We start from the raw sequence: 27922 nt of genomic DNA on the forward strand, positions 1-27922 counted from the left end.
GACCTCGTAAAACAACAACAAAATAATAATAAATCCATGTAGAAGTTCAAGAATTCCATAGTGGGTACACAAAATATGGACTCCCAAATTCACAAAAGAAACACTGGGAATGATCTGTTCTGAGATCCGTGAGGATAAAATCTGGCAAAAACAGGCCTTATAGCACCAGAGGAACTCTTCAACTGACATTTACCAAAATTTCCCATGAAACAACCCATCACAGTGGGGTTGTCATATTGTAATATTTTTCTCCTTTACTGGTTTACAGTATTTCACTTCTGACTTAGCCTGTCCTATTCTCCTTACTACTACTCATAATAAATTGCTTAAATCTGGACCAGGGTTGGTAAAGTATGGCTTGAGACCGAAGCTGGCCTGCCATCTATGTTTGTAAATAAAATGTTATTGGAATACAGCCACCTCATTTAAAAATATATTGGCATGGCTGCCTTTGCATCACAGCAGCAGAGATGATTAATAGTGACAAACAATTTATGGCTCACAAAGCCAAAAATATTTAATATCTAGCTTTTTATAGAGAAAGTTCATTGACCCTTGGTCTAGACAATTGTCATCATAACTCTGTAATTCAGCTCTTCCAAGCTATTTTTATTTCAGCTACTTTAATAAATGATGTAAGAATACATTGCTCTAACTTTACCAATAATGACACTCTTTGCATACAATACATAAATGAAGGAAAATGTCCTTGCACCAAGGAAATTACAAATTGCAAACAATAACTGTCACACAATACTCAGAGACATTATATTTGCATCTCCTCCAAAGTTGAATTATCTCATGTATAGTTTTTGCTCCTTTTTCCATAAAGGAATGAGGCTCTTCAATGCCACCCCAGGACCTAGGTTGATTCTTCCATTGAATTATTAGTTAGGTGATTCCAAAGGTATAATTCCTGTAGGAGCCAGTTTCTAAGAGGCTCCTTAATGATTCTCACCTCTTGGTTTTCATGCTCTTGTACATTGTACCCTTCCCACATTGTATCAGTGTTTGTCTGTGTGACCAGTAGAATATGGCAATCGTGAGGATTTGTCACTTCCAACATTAGGTTATAAAAGACATTGTGATTTCTGTCTTGCTCTCTCTCATATCATTCACTCCAGGGGAAGTTAGATGCCATGTTGTGAGCAACCCTATGGTGCATGTGTCAAGAAACTGTGACATCCTTCCAACAGCCAGTGAGAAACTGAGACCTGAAGTCAAGAGCCATGTGCATGGGCCTTCTTGGGAGTAGATCCTACATCCCTATTCAAGCCTTCGGAGAACTGTAGCTTTGGTTGACATCCACCTTGACTGCAACCTCAAGAGAAATACTGAACCAGAACCACCTGGATAAGCTTCTTTCAAATTCCTGCCCCTCAGAAACAATGTGAGATACTAAATATTCTTATTTTCAAGCTGCCAAGTTTGAAATATTTGTTACACAACAATAGATAACTAATACAATTCCCCAACATCCTAAATGGACTAAATATCCTTTCAAAGAGTACAAAAGTATAAAATGTTTTATGGGGAGAGAATCCTGAAAATAATGATCTTCTCCATAAGAGTTAAACTAAGGCATTCATCAAAAATGTGTTCCATTACTTTGGGTGACATAGTAAATAATACAGTCCAAACTGTGGGGCACAACAAACCAGCTTAAATTCCTTAAACCAAGATAATAGAATAGTCTTGGATTTTATTTTGGCCTACCAGGGAAGATTCTGAACCAATGCTAACATTATATTTGTACCTAAACACTACAAGTGAATTAGAGTAATCTATAGCTAAGCTAAAAATAAAAGATAGCCTAGCTATCTAAAATAGACACAGGGAATCTTTGAGTCTTGTTTTCATGATCAGGTCTGAGAAATTTGGGATCATGGTTCTGAAATGTCTTCTAGTCTGTTCCAGTTATACTTATTTGTGTCACTGTTGTTAGAGTCTTAAAAGCTTTGTGCAACCACTGTCCTAACAGATGATTGAACAAATGATTCAAAGACAAAACCCAAAAAAACAAAACAAAATAAAATCATGCTGATAGAAATGTAAACTGAAAATAAAACCTCCACTGAAGAAACCTCACCTTCACAGAAAGTCAACAATGGTGAAGATCTGCACAATCTTTGAAGGTCTGTCTTGTAGCTCTGATTGAATGAGGACTAAAACGAAGGACTGATAATAAAGAAGTTCCCATAAACTTAGGAATAGACTGATATTTGTTGTAGCAAGGCTAACAAGTGGTCACAAGAACCAGTTTTAAACCCATTCAGTTGATCAAGAATAACTTGCCTCAGTAAGCCCCTCATGAAAGTTAGCCTATTAGGGGCAGACCCACTCCAATACACACATCTATGAATGCCAAATAATCAACAACAGTCTCATCTGAGTAACCATGGACTACAGATGATGTCAACCCATTTACACCCCTAAAAGTCTGTCAATGGCTGGTACTCTATTCTTCCCCAAACAAAGAGCTTTTATAAGGTCAACAGTTTGCTCTGCTTGGTGAGACTGTGCCTAATCAGCATATCCCACCCTTGCTAGAGTAAGCAGTAAATTCTTTTTTGTCTTTTTACTTCATATGTTGAATGGTGATTTCATTATCCTTTGGCAAATTCTCCTGATTCTTTCATCATTTATTTCAACCTTTTCCAGTTTAATAGTTTGAATAGGGATAATGATGATGATGATTTTAACCTCTACTTACTATATACTGTGCACTGTGCCAGGGTCTTTACATGCATTATTTCAATTATTGAGGACTCCCAGTAATATCTGGCTACCAGTAGGTAGCACTCAAACCTGGAGAAGTTATTAGTCCTGGCTTATTCATTGTGCCAATCATTTCCTTATTTGCTTTCAAATTTACTGCTCTGCTCAATATCACAAGGGGATGACTTCTACAGACTAAGTTCAGTTTGGCTAATGGGAATCTGTAGGGAAAGATGAAAGGCAGGGAGGGAGAAGGCAGGGTATCTCTGCCCTTTCTGTTTCTGGAGGTGGTTCTGGCAATAGCTGTGTTTCCTCCTGTTGTTCCAACCCCTTTGAATATGTCTTCCTTCTTGGTGGTCATCACTCATATTATTCTGTGTGAAATACCTAGAGTGCATTCTGATTTCCCGGACCCTTACCAATAACAATCAGAAAGAACTGGAGGTAGATGTACCAGGTGAACTTTAGAGACTTGAGATTGAGTCCCAAGTCTGCCTCTAAATCACTTGTGATCTCAAAACAATCACAGTTTGGTGCCTCAGTTTTGCTATCTATATAATGGAACTGTTGTTCTTTAAGGCCTCCCAATCCCCATCTTGCCCAATGAGAACCTTCTGTAATGTTGCACCTGAAAGAATTGGTTGTACATTTATAAGAGTTATAACTTTTACCTTCTCTCATGTAACAGTGCTTAGAAACTGCCTAAAAGGCCATGACTACATCTAGACATATAGCTGTTTCCTTAACCAGATGAAACATAAATATGCCCTTTTCTATGAACAGTACAAGTTACATAATTTGAGGGACCCAGCCCAAAGTGAAAATGCAGGGAGGGCCCTTATTTACAATGAGGAAAAATGTGCCATCATAAGTATTATGAATAAAGTTTTTTCCTTAAAAATATTTTGTTACTTATGAAATATAATAGAGACCATAGTGACATATGAATAATAATATAACTTACAAAGTGCAAAACATTTTTGGTGTCATAATTTTATATAATACATATTATATATATAATATATAAATGACAATATTTTATTAATGACATCTTGATTAATCATAATTTTGTGGCTTCCTTTTCTGCAAATTAATTTAATAGATCATTAAGGTATGTACTTTTAGCAATGTTATTTTCAATCGATACAATTGAGATATCAGTTGCTCTTAGAAAATAAAAGATTGCAAACAATTTTGATAATTTTAAATTTTAACAAGGATCTTCCAGCTGATGCAATTGTTACTGGAACCGTTAACAGTATTTCATAGGCTGTGACATTTGGGATAAATTTCTGAGAAATTATTTGGAAGTAAAAATTCTAGTATGTGAAGTGCTGATGATTCTCATGGAAAGTTTTTTCTAAAAATACTTCATTCTATTTTGTGTAAGTTAAAAGTGAATTTTAAATGTAAATTTATACAATGGCATTTAAATATTTCCTCTGACATTTCCTAAACTTGTGGAAGTTGTTCAAGAAACCAAATGTGGCTTCCTGATTTATATAATTCAAAACGCTGGCTTATGCATTCTATCAATGCATCTTCAACTACAAGGAAAAAAATTATTTAAAAATAAATTTCCTCCTTTATTGGTTCATCTGAAGCTTTAGATAAAAGTAGTACTTTTCTACCAACTGCCATGATCTTTAAATTTATTTTCTGTTTCTAAGCCTGTGGATATGTGTTTTGCAATGTTGACACAGTTTTTAAAACCTGAGATTTTTAAACTCTTTAAAGGATTATAATGACTGACATGCTTTCTTGCATATCCTTATGTAAACTTTTATTTTGTACTAATTTACTGACAAAGTTTACTGCCTGTGTTCTGGCAGTTCCTGTCCCCACCTCTGGCCAGAGTTAATGTTTGTGCATGTGCCACAGTCAGACTACAGGGACCGATGGGCAACCAGCCTCCTTAAGTTGCCCACACAGAACCCTGTTCCTCCCTCGTGGCTGCAGCCTCTGCCCGCTGTTGCAGCTGCTTTCGCATTGCTGTCGCCATCTTGGGCCTAGGCTCTGGTCTGGTCGCCTTGGTCAGGTAAATATAATACTTCTGTGTGCCTAAGGATTGGAAAGTTGAACGAAGTACTGAAGAGGAGCTAGCAATGTTTATCTTCTTTATAAACTTACATAAGAAATATTTGCAGCCTCATATGTGAGGGAACTTGGTAGCTGAGACTTGCTAGCACCACTAAGTCTAAAATCAAGGGGCCCAGACAGAGGGCCACAGATGCCAATGAAAAACCTTAGCAGTGCCCAGTGACCCATGGAAATGGACATGATTGTTTCCAAGACGGTCCAACAACATAATTAGTATTGGTGACTGAGAATCTTCCAGAAGTAATAATGTACAAAGATTGGTGTGTTTGGAGCTAAATCTATCCAAAGTGCATCTTGGGATAAAAAAGTAGAGATGAGTGAGTTTGTGTTAACCTCACTAGGCTATGTTGTCCTTTATCTTTAAAATATCTCACTGCCTTGAAGAAATGGGAGTTGACTTATATGCATGCATGCCATCTCTAGTACTTCTTAGAGAGTCTACATAATTCATACACTGTAGGTGTGGAATATGTTGTAGTACTTTTTATAGTGATATATTTGAAAAACCTTTTAAAATGTTATTTCAATAACTTTATATGGAAGTTTTCAAACATATACAAAAGTAGAGAGAATAGTATGATGAGCCCCTTCTTATGTACTCCTTATGTACTCATTACCCAGCTTTAATAATTTCATAACTGAGTTTTGTCTATACCCCCATCCACTTTCCTCAGTTTTATATTATTTTAAAGCACATCCCAGACATCATATCATCTTCTCTGTAAATATTTCAATATGTACCTTTAAGAGATGAGGTATGGAAATAAAGCAGATGTAGAAATGGGGATTCAAGATGGTGACATGAGAGGTGAGACAGAGAACTCCTCCCAAAACCACAGGTAGTGCGAAAATATAGTTAATACAACTAACCCTAAAACAGCAACAGGAAAGAAGGCTGAACCAGACTGCATACAGACCTTAAGAACAGAGCAGACCTCACCAAACAGGGTAACATATGAAAGTCTTGATCTGGTGGGACCCAGGCCTTTCTCCCACCCCAGCTCACTGGTGGGAGGAAGAGAAACAGAGCGGGGAGGGAGTGGAAGCTTGGGACTGCTGAACACCTAGCCCTGGAGATCTGCTTTGTGAGCAGAAACCTACATTGTGTGGTGCTCTGAAGGATGGGGATCTGGGACAGGTGGAGTGCTTGAGAGATAGATTCTGGCCATTTGTGGAGGACAGGATCCACACCTGGCTGCTCTGGTACAAGGGAAAGGCAGGTGGTCTGAGAGGCTTCCTAGCAGTGAGAGGGCTGCTGAAGGGGCAGGGTTTGCATGGAGCTTGCTGTGTGGGAGAAGGGAAAGCTGGACAAGTTTGTCAGGGCATGCTCTGCCCTGCATGTTGGGAACTTTGAGGAGCTTCTTCAGGTGCTCCATTCCCCTGGCTGGCTACTCAGCTCTGAGGCCCCCCACTGTGATATGCAGTCTGCTGAGCTTACCTCCTGGCCTGATGGCACTGGCCGCTAACCTGCAGTCACTGTGCTGGCATCAGGCCAGTCAGAGGGAGGCCCTGCCTACAACAACTAGAGACACAAAGCACAGAGGATTACACCTGTGTGCTCGGCCCACTGGCTCTGGTACTGGAGACAGACATGGCAGATAGGAATCAGGAAACAGATCTTTCCTCCCCACAGGCACCAGCTCCACTCCCCTACAACCCACAACCTCACTCTAGGGGCTGAGCAGCTCCAGAGACTGGAGCTTCTGGGCACTAGTGGTTGACACACAGAAATATGAAACATCAAAAGAACATGGTTCAGACCAAAATCTCACAAACCCCAGAAAAAGGGCCAAATGAAACTGAACTCACCAATCTTCCTGAAAGAGAGTTCAAAATAAAACTCATAAACATGCTTATGGAAGTACAGAAAAATGTTCAAGAACTCAGGAATGATTTAAGATGGAGATTCAATCATTAAGAAATTCCATATCTGAAATGAAACATACAATGGAGGAATTTAAAAGCAGATTAGATGTAGTAGAAGAGACTATAAATGGAATAGAAATTAGAGAAGAGGAATACAAAGAAGCTGAGGCACAGAGAGAAAAAAGAATCTCTAAGAATAAAAGAATATTGAGAGAACTGTGTGACCAATCCAAACAGAATAATACTCACATTATAGGAGTACCAGAAGAAGAAGAGAGAGAAAAGGGATAGAGAGTGTCATTGAGGAGGTAATTGCTGAAAACTTCCCCAATCTAGGGAAGGAGATAGTCTCTCAGGCCATGGAGGTGCACTGATCTCCCAACACAAGGGACCCAAGGAAGACAACATCAAGACATATAATAATTAAAATGGCAAAGATCAAGGATAAAGACAGACTTTTAAGAGCAGCTATAGAGAGAAAAAAGATCACATACAAAGGAAAACCCATCAGGCTATCATCAGATTTCTCAACAGAAACCTTACAAGCCAGAAGGGAGTGGCCTGATATATTTAATGCAATGAAGCAGAAGGGCCTTGAACCAAGAATACTCTATCTGGCATGATTATCATTTAAATTTGAAGGAGGGATTAAACAATTTTCAGATAAGCAAAAGCTGAGAGAATTTATCTCCCACAAACCACCTCTACAGTGTATTTTGGAGGGACTCCTATAGATGGAAGTATTCCTAAGGCTAAATAGATGTCACCCAAGGGATAGACAAAAAAGTACAGAATATGATGCATAACATACCAAGAATGGAGGAGGAAGAAAAGGAGGGGAAAAAAAAGATTGTGTTTGTAATAGCATATGAAGTGAGTTAAATTAGACTGTTAGATAGTAAGGGAATTACACTTGAACCTTTGGTAACCATGAATATAAAGCCTGCAATGGCAATAAATACATACCTATCGATAATCACCCTAAATGTAAATGGTCTGAATGCACCAATCAAAAGATGTAGAGGCACTGAATGAATAAAAAACAACACTCATCTATATGCTGCCTACAAGAGACTCACTTTGAACCCAAAGACATATACAGGCTGAAAGTAAAGAGATAGAAAAAGATATTTCATGTAATAATAGGGAGAAAAAGCAGGAGTTGCAGTACTTGTATCAGACAAATAGACTTCAAAACAAAGAATATCAAAAGAGACAAAGAAGGACATTACATAATGATAAAGGGGTCAGATCAACAAGAGGATATAACTGTTATAAATATCTATGCACCCAATGCAGGATCACCTACATATGTGAAACAAATACTAACAGGATTAAAGTGGGAAATAGAATGCAGTGCATTCATTTTAGGCGACTTCAACACACCACTCACTCCAAAGGACAGATCAACCAGACAGAAAATAAGTAAAGCGACAGAGGCACTGAACAATGTATTAGAACAGATGGACTTAACAGACATCTACAGAGTGCTCCATCCAAACGCAACAGGATACACATTCTTCACAAGTGCACATGGAACATTTTCAAGAATAGATCATATACTAGGCCACAAAAAGAATCTCAGTAAATTCAAAAAGATTGAAATTGTACCAACCAACTTCTCAGATCACAAAGGTATAAAACTAGAAATAAATTACACAAAGAAAATGAAAAAGTCCACAAACACATGAGGGCTTAATAACATGCTCCTAAATAATCAAAGGATCAATGACCAAAAAAAAAAAAAACAGAGATCAAGCAATATATGGAGACAAATGACAACAATAATTCAACACTGCAAAATCTGTGGGTTGCAGTGAAGGCCATGCTAAAAGGGAAATATATTGCAATACAGGCGTACCTCAGGAAAGAACAATCCCAAATGAACAGTCTAAACTCACAATTAATGAAACTAGAAAAGAAGAACAAATGAGGCCCAAAGTCAACAGAAGGAGGGTCATAATAAAGATTAAAGCATAAATAAATAAAATTGAGAAGAATAAAACAATAGAAAGAATCAATGAAAGCAGGAGCTGGTTCTTCGAGAAAATAAACAAAATAGATAAACCCCTAGCCACACTTATCAAGAAAAAAAGAGAGTCTACACACATAAACAGAATTAGAAATGAGAAAGGAAAAATCACTACGGACACCAGAGAAATAAAAAGAATTATGAGAGAATACTATGAAAAATAACATGCTAACAAGCTGGATAACCTAGAAGAAATGGACAACTTTCTAGAAAAATACAACCTTCCAAGGCTGACCCAGAAAGAAACAGAAAATCTGAATAGACCAATTACCAGCAAAGAAATTGAATTGGTAGTAAAAAAACTACCTAAGAACAAAACCCCTTGACCAGATGGCTTTATTGCTGAATTTTATCAAACATTTAGTGAAGACTTAATACCCATCCTCCTTAAAGTTTTCCAAAAAGTAGAGGAGGAGGAAATACTTGCAAACTCATTCTACGAGGCCAACATCACTCTAATATCAAAACCAGGCAAAGACATCATAAAAAAAGAAAATTACAGACCAATATCCCTGATGAATATAGATGGCAAAAATACTCAACAAAATATTAGCAAACTGAATTCAAAAATACATCAAAAAGATCATCCATCATGATCAAGTGGGATTCATTCCAGGGATGCAACCATGGTGCAACATTCGAAAATCCATCAACATCACACACCACATCAACAAAAAGAAGGACAAAAACCACATGATCATCTCCATCGATGCTGAAAAAGCATTCGACAAAATTCAACATCCGTTCATGATAAAAACTCAACAAAATGGGCATAGCACGCAAGTACCTCAATGCAATAAAGGCCATATATGACAAACCCACAGCCAACATTATACTTAACAGCGAGAAGCTGAAAGTCTTTCCTTTAAGATCCAGAACAAGACAAGGATACCCACTCTCTCCACTTTTATTCAACATATTTCTGGAGGTGCTTGCCACAGCAATCAGTCAACACACAAAAAATAAAAGACATCCCGATTGGTAAAGAAGAAGTTAAACTGTCCCTGTTTGCAGATGACATGATATTGTACATAAAACACCCTAAAGAATCCACTCCAAAACTACTAGAACTAATATCTGAATTCAGCAACGTTGCAGGATACAAAATTAATACACAGAAATATGTTGTATTCCTATACACTAATGATGAACTAGCAGGAAGAGAAATCAAGAAAACAATTCCATTCACAATTGCATCAAAAAGAATAAAATGCCTAGGAATAAACCTAACCAAGGAAGTGAAAGACCTATACTCTGAAAACTACAAAACACTCATGAGAGAAATTAAAGAAAAAAACCAATAAATGGAAACACATCCCATGTTTATGGATGGGAAGATTTAAAATTGTCAAAATGGCCACCCTGCCTAAAGCAATCTACAGATTCAATGCAATCCCTATCAAAATACCAACAGCATTCTTCAATGAACTAGAGCAAATGGTTCTAAAATCCATATGAAACCACAAAAGACCCCAAATAGCCAAAGCAGTCCTGAGAAGGAAGAATAAAGCGGGGGGAATTATGCTCCCTGACTTCAAGCTCAACTACAAAGCCACAGTAATCAAGACAATTTGGTACTGGAACAAGAACAGATCCATAGACCAATGGAACAGACTAGAGAGCCCTGATGTAAACGCAAGCATATATGGTCAATTAATATACGATAAAGGAGCCATGGACATACAATGGGGAAATGACAGCCTCTTCAACAGCTGATGTTGGCAAAACTGGATGGCTACATGTAAGAGAATGAAACTGGATTATTGTCTAACCCCATACACAAAAATAAACTCAAAATGGATCAAAGACCTGAATGTAAGTCATGAAACCATAAAACTCTTAGAAAATAACATAGGCAAAAATCTCTTGGACATAAACATGAGCAACTTCTTCATGAAACATATTTCCCTGGGCAAGGGAAACATAAGCAAAAATGAACAAGTGGGACTATATCAAGCTGAAAATCTTCTGTACAGCAAAGGACACCATCTGTAGAACAAAAGACATCCTACAGTATGGGAGAATATATTCATAAATTACATATCCGATAAGGAGTTGACATCCAAATTACACAAAGAGCTCACACACCTCAACAACAAAAAGCAAATAATCCAATTAAAAAATGGGCAGAGGAGCTAAATGGACACTTCTCCAAAGAAGAAATTCAGATGGCCAACAGGTGCATGAAAAGATGCTCCACGTCACTAATCATCAGAGAAATGCAAATTAAACCACAATGAGATATCACCTCACACCAGTTAGGATGACCACCATCCAAAAGACAAACAACAACAAATGTTGGTGAGGTTGTGGAGAAAGGGGAACCCTCCTACACTGCTGGTGGGAGTGTAAATTAGTTCAACCATTGTGGAAAGCAGTATGGAGTTTCCTCAAAAAACTCAAAATAGAAATACCATTTAACCCAGAAATTCCACTTCTAGGAATTTACCCTAAGAATGCAGCAGCCCAGTTTGAAAAAGGCATATGCACCCCTATGTTTATCGCAGCACTATTTACAATAACGAAGAAATGGAAGCAACCTAAGTGCCCATCAGTAAATGAATGGATAAAGAAGATGTGGTACATATACACAATGGAATATTATTTAGCCAAAAGGAGAAAAATGGATCCTATCATTTGTAACAACATGGATGAAGCTAAAGGGTATTATGCTCAGTGAAATAAGCCTGGTGGAGATAGACAAGTGTGTAATGATTTCACTCATCTGTGGAGCAAAAGAACAAAGAAAAAACTGAAGGAACAAAACAGCAGCAGACTCACAGAACCCAAGAATGGACTAACAGTTACCAAAGGGAAAGGGACTGGGGAGGATGGGTGGGAAGGGAGGGCTATTGGGGAAAAAGGGGTATTACAATTAGCACACATAATGTAGCGGGGTGGGGTGGGGGGGACACGGGGAAGGCAGTATAACAGAGAAGACAAGTAATGATTCTATAGCATCTTACTGAGCTGATGGACAGTGACTGTAATGGGGTATGTGGTGAGGACTTGATAATAGGGAGAGTCTAATAACCATAATGTTGCTCATGTAATTGTATATTAATAATACAAAAAAATAAAAAGGAGATGAGGTATGATTACTTCACTTAAAAATTTAAGAGCAATTGTTAACATTTTAAAATAGTAATTATTTACATTTCTCTCCCTCAAATTTTTTAATGGGACATTTAAAACAATGTCCTCACACTGCTATTAGTTGGTATGCCTCTTACGGCTCCTTTAAAGAATAATCACCTAGTTCTCCTTTTTTTTCTTTGCAATTTGTTTGTTGAAGAAACTGGGTCTTTTTGTCCTGTAGAATTATCTGTGGTCTGGATTTTGCTGCTTGCATCCCTATGGTATCGTTTAACATGTTCTGCTTTTTGTTGTATTTCTGTAACTTGGTATTTAAATATACAGGCTAGAGAGAATTATGTCTGATTAGCTGGCATGTGGCTCCTTTATAGTTGCTCATGGGTTCTTCCATCCGGATGCTTTGTTTGCAATGGCAGCTGCCATTAATAATGTTTTCTCAGATCCATTATTTCATGAGGGTTTACAAAATGGGTACATGTCAGTTGTACCATTCTTATTAGCTGGACTACTTATAAAGAGAAACTTCTCTGTATAAAAGATGATTAGTGTAGTCTGAGGTATGATATTCATAGAAAGGCTAAGACTTATGCTGGATTCTTTCCCTGTATTTACAACTTTTCAAAATAATGAATTATTTCTCCAGCATTCTCCAAATGTGACCAATGATGAATTTTAAAAAAAATATTATGAATTTGTGGATTTAAACTTATTTGATACATTTCCATCCTTATTGCTCAATTTATCTCATCTTTGGCCAGTGGGAGTATATTCATGTTGGTTCGTGAGTCCTTTGGATAAGATCATGTTACTCTTTAGTAGCTTCCTTGCCTGTGGTATGATATGATATGACATGCCAGCTTCAACTGGCATACATTTTCTGCCCCAGATCTGGAATCAGCTGTTTCTCTGAGGAGGCCTTTTTTTTTTTTAGTGAAAATGGTATTTTGGAACTGCATTCAGGTTTCTAGGCTTTTTCAGTGGACAGAACTAGGGAAAAACAGTTTTTTTTTTAGAGGTAAAATACATGGTGAATTCGTACTGATATTTCTAATAAAGTCAGGATTACAGTGTTTTTTTTTTAACTTTACCAATCTTACATCACCTGTATCTCCTTCCCATGCTGAAATTGGTTAGTTCCCAAGGATATCAATATAACTTGCCTTGTCCCACAAAATATACCCAACAAAATAACAGTATCAACAATATTTCAACAATATGTTACCTGAAGACAATTGTATGATTATTTGTACAGGTCTTTTATGCCTTTGGGGCCTAACATACTATGATTGTATAAAGTATTGTGTTGTAAAGTCACTTAAGGTAGGTTTTAACTGATTAAAAAATTTTGTTTCTGTTTTTAGGAATTTTAAAATTTAGTGTTGTTTTACAATTACATAAAATATTTACATGACCTCAAATTCTAATATACAAAATAAAATCTATTTGGAGTAGTATAATTTTTGCCCCTGCCTTCACTGTATTCTCTCCCTCTCCCACAGATAATCTTAAAAACTTTTACTTGTTGATTATTATTCCATTATTTTTTCTAGTTATTATAGTGTTTTTAAAGATATGTGTAACTGGCCAGGGTCATTAGCAAATTATGTAGACAGTTGTTACAAACTGAAGCTGTAGAATCTGGGAGTAAGAAGGTAAAACGAGGGCTGGATGTAGGTGTTGGGCTTCTGATGGTCATAGCAGCAGTGGTTATGACCTGGAGATTCAAGAAATTCTCCTGTTTCCTGCTTGAATAAACAAAGGAAAATGCTTTGGGAAAATATTCTGGGAGAATATTGGGAAAAAATAGGATGATGATAAGATGTAAAGATTCCTTCATTCAATTTTTATGGAGGATCTACTATTTTCTTGGAATGTTGATGGGGGCAAGACCAACCAAGTTTTAGGGAAGGTCCAGTTTCTTAGTCAGGATACAATTTATTTGTAATTACGTGGGTTTTCTTCATATAGTTTCTTCATGTATGTTCTTCATAGAATAACAGTATTGACAAAGATCCATTGTATTTGGTGAAAAGCGCTTGCATGTAAATCCATTTGGGTTTAATGCATTTCAGCTAAAATAGCACAGCTAATATATTTAAGATATTTTATAAGGTGCTTTGGGGATATAGATGTGTAAAAGACATGGTCCTGCCCTTTAGGACTTTCAAAGTCAATAAAGAGAGGTGAAAAAAGAGATCTCCTAGACATACAACTGTGGCAAATAAGTACTAGAAGGGAAATAAGTCTGAAGGTCATAGAAACCCAAGCAGAGGAAATGTTTGTTTTGAATTGGCGGTATCAGAGAATGTTCCAGTCCAGCTCTGAAGTTCTGTGGCTTCTTATTTTATTAGATGGCTTTTGGGGAAGAATTCAACAAATGGCGAGGCAGGGAGAAAGGGCATCCCAGAAAGAAAGGGACAGGTGACCAGTGAGAATGTAGGTATGTTTGTGGGACTCATTTGCTCTTGAATTAGTTTTAAAGTCAAAATGTGGACCCAAACAATTCAACCTGTTTAGAAATGTTTGATGATTTGACAGAATCAACCAGTCTGGTCTTAGGGAAACATTTTTAGACACAGAGAACATATTTCCTCTCTTACAGTTGCATTATCTAGAGTTGGCAATTAATTTTTTAAAAAATTAAGACCTGTTTGTGAAAAAGGCAAAGAAGATCTCTTTAAAGATCCTGTCATTTCACAAAAATCTCAGTTGCTCTTTTCACAGCCCTAAAAATGGAATTGTTGGGTGAAATGGGGAAAATTGTTCTCAATTTTTCTAAATAGTTATAAGGTACTATCCATTATAGGGCTGCTTTTATTTTTGCTATGTGACTTGTCAGGTTTGGGAGCAAATAAAATGTTCCTGGATACTGTGGTAAGAGAAAGAAATTATATATCTTCCTTGGCTTATGATGGGGTTACATCCTAACAAATCCATCGTAAATTGAAAATATCCAAAGTCAAAACTGCATTTAATATACCAAGCTTACGAATATCATAGTTTAGCTTAGCTTACCCCTAATGTGCTTAGAACACTTGCATTAGCTTGCAGTTGGCTAAAGTCATCTAACACAAAGCCCATTTTATAATAAAGTGTTGAGTATCTCATGCAATTTATTGATACTATATTGAGAGTGGAAAGAGTTATTGTATGGGTACAGAATGGTTCTAAATGTATCAGTTGTTTACCCTTGTGATCATGTGGCTGCCAGAGAGCTGTGGCTCACTGCCACTGCAGCAGTGAGAGAGAGTATCCTACTACACACTGCTTCCCAGGGAAAAGAGCAAAATTAAAAATTTGAAATATGGTTTCTACTGAATGCCTATCACCTTTGCACCACTAGTGAGTGGAAAAATTTTAAGTCAAAAAATTGTAAGTTGAACCATTGCAAGTCAGGGATCGTCTGTACTGCATTTCATTGAACCCAAGATGCCATTGGCTGTAAGGTGAACTGCTATTTTAATGTACCATTAAGAAAGGGGAAAAATGTCAATTAAGTGGTGACACAATAATAGATTAATTCCCAAATTTCAAAGATGTTAAAGTGTAAAATGAGTGTGCATTTTAGAATGGATGATATATGGCATTTATTAAGTGCCTACCATATACCAGGTTCTGTTCCTGATTCTTGACAAACATCTCAGATAATTTTTACAAAAATCTCATGACATGGGTATCCCTACCCCCATTTTACAGATGAGGAAAGTGAGGCACAGTGAAGCCAAGACATTGGTTAAAGATCACAGAGCTGGTAAGTGGAACAAACTCCTCATACCTTCCCCTTCTCAAACTTCTGTTCTTATTCTATGTCTCTCCTATCAAGCTATGTGTTGATAAATGTGATACTCTTGGGTAGCAGGTGGCCTGTTTTTAGCTTGGGCACTTATAGTGTGTGGTGAACTCTTATAGGGCCTTCATGGTGAGGCAAAGCTTCATGCTGCCCGAACTCATATGGTCTTGGCCATGAGACACATTGAGACTTCATGAGCCTGGGGAGGGGATAAAGGAAGGGCAGGGTTGGTCTGGACCAAAAGGAGTTAGCTGGACCCAGGGTGTAACATCCAAAAGGCCAAAGCAAGTTATTCAGAAGTGACATAGTTAGGAGTCCTTGCCCAAAGAGATTGTCTGATGGATGAGCAGCATAGCAGGCATTTCCAGTTGGTGGCAATATTCAAAATCTGATAAGGGTTCAAGGTGGCCCATCTGCTTGTCTTGGAATCCAAGGGACAGATTCAACCACCTGCTGGAAGTTAGTGGACTGAAACTGAGGACAATGCCTCTAACCCAGCAGGGAAACAGGTAGCTAGGTAAGTGCAGTAGAACTGCAGTATTACAACTTGGAAAGCACAGTGTAAGCAGGGGAAAGCTAAAACTCAGTGTGGATGCTCAGGGCTGAGCGAGTTCCTCAGCCGGACTTGCAATGGCTCACCAAGTCCATATGCCAGCCCTCCCTCTCAGTGTTGACTCGCCTAGGTCCAGCCTACTCACGTGATTTCAGGAGCTGAGGCTGAACTGGCAGGGCTGGAGAAGGAAAGCCATCACATTCTTCACTTAATAGGGAACCCCAGTAAGTCTAGACCATGCAAAAATGAGACGCAGGTTGGACAATCCCATTCTTGCTAGTATTTTGCTTTCTGAGCCCTCTCTTTGGATGTTAAGTGCCACTCTGGCTCTTACTTGTAGTGTGGCCATAGGACAAGTTGTTTACCTCTGCTTTCCTCAGTTTCTTATGTAGTAAAATAGAACTATCTAAATCATAGGTTGGCTGTGAGGAAAGAAAGTTGCTTAAGAAAGACTAAATGATAACAAAGTTGGTTTCAATATATGAGTTAGTTCCTCTTCCTTCCAGCTCTCCCAGACTATGTATTAAATGCCATTTGTATAATTAAAGAGTATCTACCCTCTTCCCACCTTAACAAGGCAATAATGACAATGATTTATACATGGTCTACAGTTTCCTAGAAATTGTTCTATTCATTACCCTATTACCTCAGCTGATTTTTCTAACTCACTGAAATAGCTGGTGAAATATTATTTTTAGAATTTCAGTTAAATAGTAACAATTTTTTTTCAAACTGCCTATTACAGAGATGAAAGCTTGACATATTGGTGGAAAAATCTAAACTTGCCCAAATTAGCCCATCTATAGCAAAGGAGAGATGTTAGGGCATAGGCGAGTGAAGACAGTTGGAATTGTACTCCAGGTACTATGATACCAGGCATGTAAGGATCACTGAACTCTTAAATTATTGCTTGAGTAATATTAATAAAAATCTTTTTGGGTACACATTTGAATGCCAAATGGTTCTTGACTATCCAAAACAGTGGTTCTCCTTGGTTTCCAGGTAGGGGTTTTAGCTCATTTATCTAACATCCCTGAAGGAGTTTCTGGCCAAGGGGTGTTACTGTGTTCAACAGGAGTAGAATGCAATGCCTTTTAACAAGACAGCTCTTTATTGCTTTTAAAATGCTCTGGGCTATTTCCATTCTAAACAACTGAAGCATATACTTATGGAAAAGAAAAGTATACCTAACGTATAATTTGGTTGGTTAAGAGCAGAACTCTGAGGAAATGAGACACTTGACAGGTAAACATTTGTCTTTGGGATGACTTCCCTTTGTTTGAGGATGGATCACTTGAATGAATCCTTTTAGTAATGTATTTGTAAGGCCAATACCTACCCATTTTTCTCAGGGAAGCCCAGAAAGTAATGTAATAACCCCAAATGCAAAACCTTCAGAGTAAGATAATTGAGTGTTCTATTTAATAATGTAAATGTAGTATATTAGCAAGTTTATAAAAAGGATTTCCCTAAATCTGGATTTAGACTGTTCTGATCCTGAAAATGATTGTGTCAATGAAGTTAGGTTTCTTTTTTTGTCCAAGCAGTGGCTGTACAAGACGGAGAATTATGGTAGGAAGGTCAGGAAAGCCTGGACTTCCTTTCATCCCAAAGCCAAGGGAAGTCTCTTACTGGATGTAGTCCAGCTTAAAGCAGCACTAGATGGACTAAGCCTGCCAGAGTTAAAATGTAATCACCTTGATTTGGGGCAATGTTTGAGAACTCACATGATTGTCTCAGGTGTGTCTTTGAGATGAGAGCAGCACCAACCTGAAGCAAGTGAGTGTTTATGTACCTGCCATCCTGAGGTCGGAAGGAGAAGGGCCTTATACTGGGGAGAAAAGGCTTTTCTTCTTCCTTGGTGTCAAAGAGGGACTTGAGTTTAGCTTCTAGGATATGGAGGTGTTGAAACTTCCTGTGGTTGGGGAGCAGCTGGCTCCTACCCACATCAGGAAAAGACCTGTGGGAGCTAGGTAGTCAGCTTGTGTATGGGCTGTGATGCCCAGAGTAACCATCTTTAGTCATAATTGTGGGTTACATTCTTGGTATTTTTCTGTTTTCCCTAATCTTTCATTGAAAACTTACTTAAAGGGACAGCTTCTTTTTGGATGGGCCTTAGGGCATCAGTGGAGACATCTATGTCCATGCCTAAGGCTGAAGTGAAACTGGGAAAGCATAAACAGACTGGGACAGCTGTTTAGATGTGAGCAGAGATATTGCACACAAAGTAGAGCAATAATCCAGGGCCAGAATCTGGCTGGGGGAGCCAGAGGATTTGTGGAACATGTCATTATTCCTCAAGTTTTCACTGCTATCCTTGAGAGAGAACCCAATGAAAGATGTAACTTTCTGCTTTTACAGAATGTGGGTCAGGGTTATTTGGACATGAAAGAGAAGGTTTATCTCTAAAAGCTGGAGAACTTGGCAAAATATCTGAGTTGTACAGCCTTCAACATTCAACTTGGGTATCTTCTTAAAGCCTTCTCAGCCTGTTGTCTGGGTTCAGTCTTTCTTAGTGTTCCTTTAGCACCTGGCTGCTATTATTTACACAAATAAATAATAATAACTTACATTTATTGAGTGCTTACATTGTGCCCAACAGTGAGTTAAGTGCTTAAATGACTGATCTCATTCAGTAATTTGGAATCCCCATTTTTCAGATGAGGAAACTTATACTTGGAGAAGCTATGTAATTTGCCTGAAGCCCCACAGCTAGGCATTCATGAAGTTAGCCCTGGAACCCTGATGGTCTGCCCCAGAACCCATGCACACAGGAATTAGAATGTTCTCATTTTATTTCTGTCTTTGTTCACTTAAAAAAAACCCGAGTGTTTCCTTAGGATAGTATCTTTTTTATTTAGAATCTCTGTATCCCTATATTTTAGCATAGGGCTAGGTACATAATAAATCATAATAAACGTTTGACAAACACTTATAGAAAGGGTGAGTGGATGACAGCCTAATGAGCAAAATTTTAAGAAAAGACACTGAAGCTCTTCTTACAGTTTATAAATGAATGAGATAATGTGCTTAGCTCTGCTCCTGGCATGTAATAATAACTCAGTAAGTGTTAGCTGCTATTATTATTATTATTATTGGAAATAAAGACACATCTAAAAGAACAGTTGCTTTTTTTAATAAAATTTTTTAATTAAGGTATTATTGATATACACTCTTATGAAGATTTCACATGAAAAACAATGTGGTAACTACATTCACCCATATTATTGCATCCCCCCCATACCCCATTGCAGTAACTGTCCATCAATGTAGTAAGATGCCACAGAGTCACTACTTGTCTTCTCTGTGCTACACTGTCTTCCCCATGATCCCCCCCCACACCAAGTGTACTAATCATAACACCCCTCAATCCCCTTCTCCCTCCATCCCTACCCACCCTCCCCCACCCCTCCCCTTTGGTAACCACTAGTCCCTTCTTGGAATTTGTGAGTCTGCTGCTGTTTTGAAGAACAGTTGCTTTTGCATAGGAATGTGTCATATACCTTACTTTTTTCAAAATTTCCTTCACTTCAACTGCTTATTTCTATACAAGTTTAGAAAGAGGTGAACATTTAGTTTCTGTGCAGTATTTTTAATATGTAGAAGTTAAATATCATTTTTGATAGTTTTCCCTTGAAATTTGAGCTGTGTTTGCTTGAAATATGAGTACAGTCAAGTAGAAAAGAGGACTGTTTCAAGTTCAACCTAAGTGATCTGCAGTGTAATAGTGCGAGAATAGATGATGTTAAATGTAGAAGAGGATCATATCAAATGCTTCCAGCCACCACAGCCTAAGGACAAAGCCAACTGCCAGATTAGAGGAATATTGTGATTTTACTGTAACACAGAACTCAAGTTTTCTCATTTTTGGCTTCATATTCAATCTATTCCGTTATTCTTGCCACAAAAGTATCTCAGTTGATTTCACTTTAAAAATTTTGTGAATAGAAAATTGTACTATGGTGCCGATTTATTTATGGCATTGGGATATCCTGATGTGGGTGTCTTTGAGGAGGTAGGTAGATTGAATGAATTCCATTATTATTATTACTAATTCTTTACCCATTTGTGGCAGAACCTGCTGGTTGCACACCACAACATCCATTCTCTCTCCTCCTCAGTAATATAAAGCTGAAATTAGATAGGGGAAAATATATTCAGCCAAAGGACTTAGTCTCCCTTTTAACTAGGTGTGAGTGTGATTATATGATGGAATTCTGCTCAATGATATATTGAATGGTAGTATTGTGAACTATTTCTGGAAAATCTCATTAAAAGATGGAAAGGAGATGTTTCTTTTTGTTTTCCTTCTTCCTGTTGCCTGAAATGTGAATATAATGGTTGGAGCTCCAGCAGCTAGCTTGAGCCATGAAGTGACTTTGTGAATGGAAGCCATGAATGGTAAAGCAACAACAAAGGAAGATGCTGGGTCTCTGACACTGTGGAGACATCTTAATAGCCTGGAACTGCCAATTTATGGCCATTATATGAAAGATATACAAATTTTCATCTTATTTCCATGGTCATATTGGATTTTCCTGTTATATGCAGCTAAACTAAATCCTAATAAATATTTTAAGGAAATAATGGAAACTTTTCAAGAAAACTGTGTTTTTATCAGTGTATTAAAGTACTTCCATTGTTTGGTGTTTTGTTTCTGTTCATCTCTAGCTTCCTAGTCCTATCTTCCCTCCTTCAGTTATCTTTTAGGCTTCCCATTAAGATGTCAGCTGTTTTGAGAACCCTTATTTGCTATACTCCTATTTTCAGTGTGTCTGTAAGGGTCTTATATTTTCCTCTCCTCTCATCCTCTCTTCTCTGAAATCCTCATGAGGCCCCAGCATAAAATTACAGTTAAGTTAATGAACACAAAGGTTTCTCATTATTTGAAAGGGTAGGAACTTGTGGGAACAATTGTTTTAAATGATTTTTTATTTAATAGAATTTGTGGAAGTTAATTTTTAGATAGTGTTTCTATGATGATAGATTAGCAAACACTAAGTTGAACACAGGTAGTCTTGATTTCAACCAAGCCTTTAATGGTCTCCAATGAGAAGCAGTGAATAGAGAGAACTCCAACCAAGCTTTAATTCCCGGCTTTGCCACTTACTAGCTATGAGAATTTGGAAAAGATATCTAAACCACTTAAGCCTCAACTTTCTTATTATAAAATAAGTTTTGATAAAGATTAAAAGAACTAATGCACATGTAAAAATAAACATGTTTTGTTGACTCTAATGTATTTTGCAAGTATAAGGAAGTTTGGATCAATGGAAGAAAATCTGGATCCAGAACTAAGTATACATTTGCTAGCTGTGCAATTTTTGCCAAATTAGTGTCTCTGAGTCTTAGTTTTCTTATCTGTAAAATGAGAAAAATACTAGTATTGCCGTACAGGGCTGTTATGAGAGCTAATTGAAATAATGTATGTGAAGACTCTAAGACAGTAACCAAGTGCTCAAAAATGATAAATACTAGTATTTTTGTATTTTTTTCTTTCATTATTACTATCTTGGGGATAAAAGTAGCTAAGGAGGTGGGTGGCTGTACCATACTGTAAAGGAATGTCCACTAATAGCTTTATGTCAACCTACAGAGACATGTTAGGTAGGACACTGCAGGCTCAGCCAATACTTTTATTGATGCCATGCCTGAAGGTAGAGTTTGCTTATTACATTTGATAATAACACAAAATTGGGAAGGATGGGACCTTCAGCATGATGTAATGGAAAGGACATGGACTCGATGGCTGAAGACTTGTCTTTGAGTCCCAAAATTCAGTCATGTGATGACTCAGTTTCCTCATCTACAAAATGGTAGCAATACTAGTAAGAATATCAGGATGCATTTTATGAGTATATATTCTTTTTTTTTTGGTATCATTAATCTACAATTACCTGAGAACATTATGTTTACTAGACTCCCCCCATCACCAAGTCCCCCCAACAAACCCCATTACAGTCACTGTCCATCAGCATAGTGAGATGCTGTAGAATCACTACTTGTCTTCTCTCTGTTGCACATCCCTCCCCGTGCCCGCCCCCCACATTATTCATGCCAATTGTAATGCCGCCTTTCTTTTTTCTCTGCCCTTATCCCTCCCTTCCCACCCATCCTCCCCAGTCCCTTTCCCTTTGGTAACTGTTAGGCCATTCTTGGGTTCTGTGAGTCTGCTGCTGCTTTGTTCCTTCAGTTTTTGCTTTGTCCTTATACTCCACTTATGAGTGAAATCATTTGATACTTGTCTTTTTCCACCTGGCTAATTTCACTGATCATAATACCCTCTAGCTCCATCCATGTTGTTGCAAATGGTAGGATTTGTTTACTTCTTATGGCTGAATAATATTCCATTGTGTACATGTACCACCTCTTCCCTATCCATTCATCTACTGATGGACACTTAGGTTGCTTCCATTTCTTCATTATTGTAAATCATGCTGCAATAAACATAGGGGTGCATATGTCTTTTTCAAACTGGGCTGCTGCATTCTTATAGTAAATTCCTGAAAGTGGAATTCCTGGATCAAATGGTATTTCTATTTTGAGCTTTTTGAGGAATCTCCATACTGCTTTCCACAATGGTTGAACTAGTTTACATTCCCACCAGCAGTGTAGGAGGGTTCCCCTTTCTCCACAACCTCGCCAACATTTGTTGTTGTTTATCTTTTGGATGGTGGTGATCCTTACTGGTGCGAGGTGATATCTCATTGTGGTTTTAATTTGCATTTCTCTGATGATTAGCGATGTGGAGCATCTTTTCATGTGTCTGTTGGCCATCTGAATTTCTTCTTTGGAGAACTGTCTGTTCAGCTCCTCTGCCCATTTTCTAATTGGATTATTTGCTTTTTGTTTTTTGAGGTGTGTGAGCTCTTTATATATTTTGGACGTCAATTTATGAATCTGTCATTTATGAATATATTCTCTGTCATTTATGAATATATTCTCCCATACTGTAGGATGCCTTTTTGTTCTATTGATGGTGTCCTTTGCTGTACAGAAGCTTTTCAGCTTGATATAGTCCCACTTGTTCATTTTTGCTTATGTTTCCCTTGCCCGGGGAGGTATGTTCATGAAGAAGTCGCTCATGTTTATGTCCAAGAGATTTTTGCCTATGTTATTTTCTAAGAGTTTTATGGTTTCATGACTTACATTCAGGTCTTTGATCCATTTTAAATTTACTTTTGTGTATGGGGTTAGACAGTGATCCAGTTTTATTCTCTTACATGTAGCTGTCCAGTTTTGCCAACATCAGCTGTTGAAGAGGCTGTCATTTCCCCGTTGTATGTCCATGACTCCTTTATCTTATATTAATTGACTGTATATGTTTGGGTTAATATCTGGACTCTCTATTCTGTTCCACTGGTCTGTGGCTCTGTTCTTGTGCCAGTACCAAATTGTCTTGATTACTGTGGCTTTGTAGTAGTGAGTATATATTCTTAAAGATCTCACAGTATTCATGATTCATTCTGAAAAATGATAATGGGCTTTCTTGTTTATGATCTAAAATAGTCCCAGTGAGTGATAGTAGTATAAGCATAGTTCTCCAGTTTTAAAATGATGCAATTATTTATTGGTAATTTATTTAAAAATTAATGAATTTAACTATTCAAATTTAATCACAAAGTGTGCCTTTACCTATGTTTCAAATTCATGTACTTAAAATTTGCATAAAATAGAAGCAATTGAATTAATTTTGGCTGTTATCCATAAAAGAGTTGCATTTTGGGGATTCTGAGTCCAGCTTGAATGACTGGGAATACTTGAGAAGAGCAATTTGAACAAAACCTGATGATTGTTCCTGAAAACATCAGCCTTGAAAGAGCATTGACAATAAAAATCCTTCATATCTTAGCCCTGTGTTTGAGACAGTGGTGCTTTGCTGGTGTTGGATGAAAAAGGCTGGAGCTGACTAGATAAGCTAGATTTATGTATAAAGTAGGGCAAAACTGGACTTTGTATCTATACTGCATACCTGTTTGTCATTCAGACTGCAAGATGGTTCTAGCTGCAGATATCTATCAACACTTGCCATATTAAAAGCATTCTTTCAGCCTTACCTGATGCCCTAAAGCTCTAGATTTTTATGGTTTTTCCATAGCCACTGTGGTGAAGGATTCTATGCAGGTCTGTGCATTTCTGCTATCTGAAACTAATACCCCAAATCTCTGAAGTTCAATGCCACAGGGCACAGGATGTAGTTTCCCTAGTGGTTGCTGAAGGGGACACCATAGCCTGGGTAATTAGGGGAATAAACTCTTCATAGAACAAACTTTGATTAGTGGGAAAGGGAAGTCAGGATGGAGCTAGCAAATAAATTCCTTCTCAGTTTTCCCTATAATAGACTGATCTGAGTCATGGTTTTTCTATATAATCTGTGCAGACATGCCCTCGATGGCCAAGTAGGAACACCAGCCAAGCAATTACTCGTTACAGAAGAGTAGCCATCATGGTCAGTGCATTACCTTGCATTTTCTTCCCACCCTCCTCTGACTCAGTTGTCTTTTCTTTCTGTCTTGCTGCCCTGGGATTGTACCTGCCAATAAAATCTTACTTTGGGCTCATTTTTTTCTAGGGAACCCAGATTAACTCACTAACTATGGGCAGTGAATTGAGGCTAGGTACTGAGTCCCTTTTTTCTAGGAGCTTACAATTTAGACCAAGAGACAGTTACATGAGCATGAACCACAATATAAAGCTAAGCACAGTGACAATTCACTATCTCATCTTAGAGATCATCCAAAACTTGGGTAGTTGTCTTTAGTTCTGGTTGTTTGTTGTGTGTGTTAATTAAAACATCTTGATTGCTTAAAACATTGCAGTTAGTCCTCTGAGATTTATTCAAGCTCCTCACCTTATGAAAAGGCCAGCATTTTCCTTAGAATGTCAGTAAGATATTTTAAATGTGTTCATGTTGCTGTAGGCATTTTGCTTTGGAAAATACACCATTCAGTTATTCTTTAATAATAGCCTTTTATCATAGTTCTCTTTTCCTAAAATCAAATTACTGCCCAATTTTCCCCCCTTCTCTCTTCAGTAAGATAATTGAATGTAATGATGTTGTTTATTCATAGATACTCTCTAGACTAATTTTTGCCTGCTTTTTGAAATTAGCAGACTTTGCAGCCCAACTAGATATCTACATGGTACTGTAATATTGTTTCGGAGTTAGACCTTAATATTTCTGAACATTATTGTCTGTAAGCGGGGGAAAAAAGGTGACTGAATTTGAAAAGTGTCACAAATTTGCTTTATTGACTAAAGGTGGAAGATAAAGGTTGTGGTGGGGCATTTGCTTTGTTTTGGGAGGATTACTTTGGTGAGTTGTTCTTGTTCATATGGATATAAATTATGTGAGGTAAATACTGCTGCTTAATAAATTATCTCTGAATTTGCAAGCATAATACTAATTTATTATTTCATGACATTTCTGAAGGTCAAGTGTTCAGGTGCAGCTGAGCTGGGTGGTTCTGGCTTGGAGATGCTCATGAGTTTGCAGTTAAGATGTTGGCCAGGGCTGCCATCTTCAGGAGGCTTAACTGGGGCTGGTAGATCCACTTCCAGGGTGGCTCACTCATGTAGCTGGCAAGTTAATGCTGGTTATCAGCAGGAGACCTGAATACCTTACCTCGGATTTTTCCACAGGTTGCCTTCGTGTCCTCATGACAGGACAGCTGGTTTTCCCAGAGTGAGTAACTCAGAGAAAATAAGGAGCTGGCAGTGATTTTGATGTCACAGCCTTGAAAGTCATATACTGTCACTTCTGTTGTATTCTACTGGTCACATAGACCAACCCTGATATATTGTGGGAAGGGGCTATTCAAAAGCATAAATACCAGAAGAAGAGAAGCATTAAGGAGCCATCTTGGAGACTGACCACCACATTAAATGGTACTGTTTATTTGTCTTAAAGCCTTCTAACTGCAGAGTAACCCAAATGCAGATATATCAGACTGGGATAAGAGATATTTTGTTTAATAATAATATTCTAAAAGGCTGACTTGATTGGGGTCAATATGCAACTCTGCAGAGATTAATTTGATGTCATATATTTTTTCTGCCTCTGTTAAGAAATCACAGGAGGAAATTAGGACCAAAAGAGATGCTCATTAGAAGGACTCATGAAGTAGAGAAAAAACTTTGTTTTTTTCAGTTAAAACCTTAGTAACTCACTCTACTTGCAAAATTACCCACAGAAATTTCTGTGAGTCTCCCAAGAGGGCCTGACCTCACATGTGCCTGGGAACCAGCCCATTGGGAACAATCATCACAAAACACTGCTTTGTTCTCCCTCTTCCCCACCAGCTTCTTGGAGTCCCTATCTGCAGCCTCCACTTTGGGATTCTCCCAAGGCAAGGTGGAGGGCAACACCCCTTTATCTAACTCTTGTGTTCCACTTCATTGCCAAGGCCCTGAAGTTGCACAGCCTGTGTCCAGACAATCACAAAGTTTTCATGAGAACAGGTCTTTTTTTGCCTCTGAGTAACTCTTCTCCAAGCACCACAAAGATGAACAGCAATTTTATTTTTTAGTACTCTTTTTATCTTGAATATAACCGACTAGTCTTCCACCTTGACTTATATTACAGGCTGTTACTTTCTCTCCATATATTTACATAGTCTGCTGGTTTCTCCCCATACTGCCAAATGTCTTCCAAAAAAAATCAGCTATCAGAGCTAAGAAAATCTGTCAACACCTGATGTGTGGCATAGCACAGGGTTGTGATAAAAACTGATCTCAGTTTAAAACATTCAAGTTGTCCTTTTCTATCTAAACTTTAAACAAGTGCTAAACATTTGCCCAAGGTTGTTTAACTCCTGCCAGATACTCTGCACTTTGAGCACTCTGGGGATACCCCGCCTATGGCATCCTTTACAATGTGCTCTTCTATCCTGTCTAGATATTTTATTTGAAAGTGCTCAATCTCTTGGCCCTATCCATTAAGTCTTCTGGGCCAGGGCCCTGGGAATCCCTAGTTGGCTAGTTTTCTGTTATTGCAACATTGCACATATCTCCTGGGGATTCTGCCTGCTAAGTATCTTCCACATCTCTTTCTTCCTCATTTCTGTTAGGTGAGGTGTTGTGTATTTTCTTCGGTTCTTGTCCCCATGGCAACAAAGAATTGAAGGGCAGAGACACAGTAATGAAGCAGAGTAAAAGTTTTATTTAAAGTTACTTAAAGAGAGAAAAAGTGCAGATGACCTCAGGGAGGAGAGATGCCCTGAACGGTTTAAGATTTATTTAGTTTTCAGGAATGTGACACAGGGCCAGGTGTGGACTGGACAAGTTGTCCCAAAATGTTCATCTTTGTTAAAACATTAAGTTTCTTTTTTTTAACTTAACACAAGAAATATACTGCTTTGATTACTTTCCAGGATATCAGCTTCTGTCTGGAAACATATCAATCAAGATTGTCTGCCCTGCCTCCAAGGTGGGCTGAGCCACCGTCTGTTTGATTAAAATGCAATCTTAGCTCTAAGATAGAATTCTTCCTAAACAAGCTGGGCCAGTTTTCATTCATCCTCCTCATTTGTGCTGCTGAAATAATCTAAATACAAATTAAATCACATCTTTTTCCTGCTTGAAGATCCCATAGGTACTAGAATCAAATTCAAATTTTAAGTTGGTCTACAGATTTTCACCACCCTCCCTGACTTCATTTCTATCATCCCTCCTCCAGTGTCCTGGAGGCCATTAGATCTGCAATAATCTTAAATTTATACTGCTAATGTCTATGATTTTGCAAATATTATTCTTTCTACCTTATGTG

General features: G+C 37.8%; 1 protein-coding gene across 5 annotated transcripts in view; it reads left to right on the forward strand.

Annotated features, from left to right (window-relative positions):
* Nucleotides 1-27922, forward strand: part of ZNF366 (zinc finger protein 366) — a 330210-nt gene that overhangs the window by 45053 nt on the left and 257235 nt on the right. For 4 of the 5 annotated variants that reach the window (XM_057494406.1, XM_057494415.1, XM_057494403.1 and 1 more), the window contains 2 exons: nt 1125-1390; nt 15509-15563. In XM_057494406.1, the coding sequence (XP_057350389.1) occupies nt 15509-15563 (55 nt within the window). In that variant the 5' untranslated portion in view covers nt 1125-1390. The remainder of the gene's footprint in view (nt 1-1124; nt 1391-15508; nt 15564-27922) is intronic. The other variant, XM_057494411.1, reaches the window with a different exon arrangement.

The sequence above is a fragment of the Manis pentadactyla genome, chromosome 2 (genome assembly GCF_030020395.1).
Source record: "Manis pentadactyla isolate mManPen7 chromosome 2, mManPen7.hap1, whole genome shotgun sequence".
NCBI classification, from domain to species: domain Eukaryota; kingdom Metazoa; phylum Chordata; class Mammalia; order Pholidota; family Manidae; genus Manis; species Manis pentadactyla.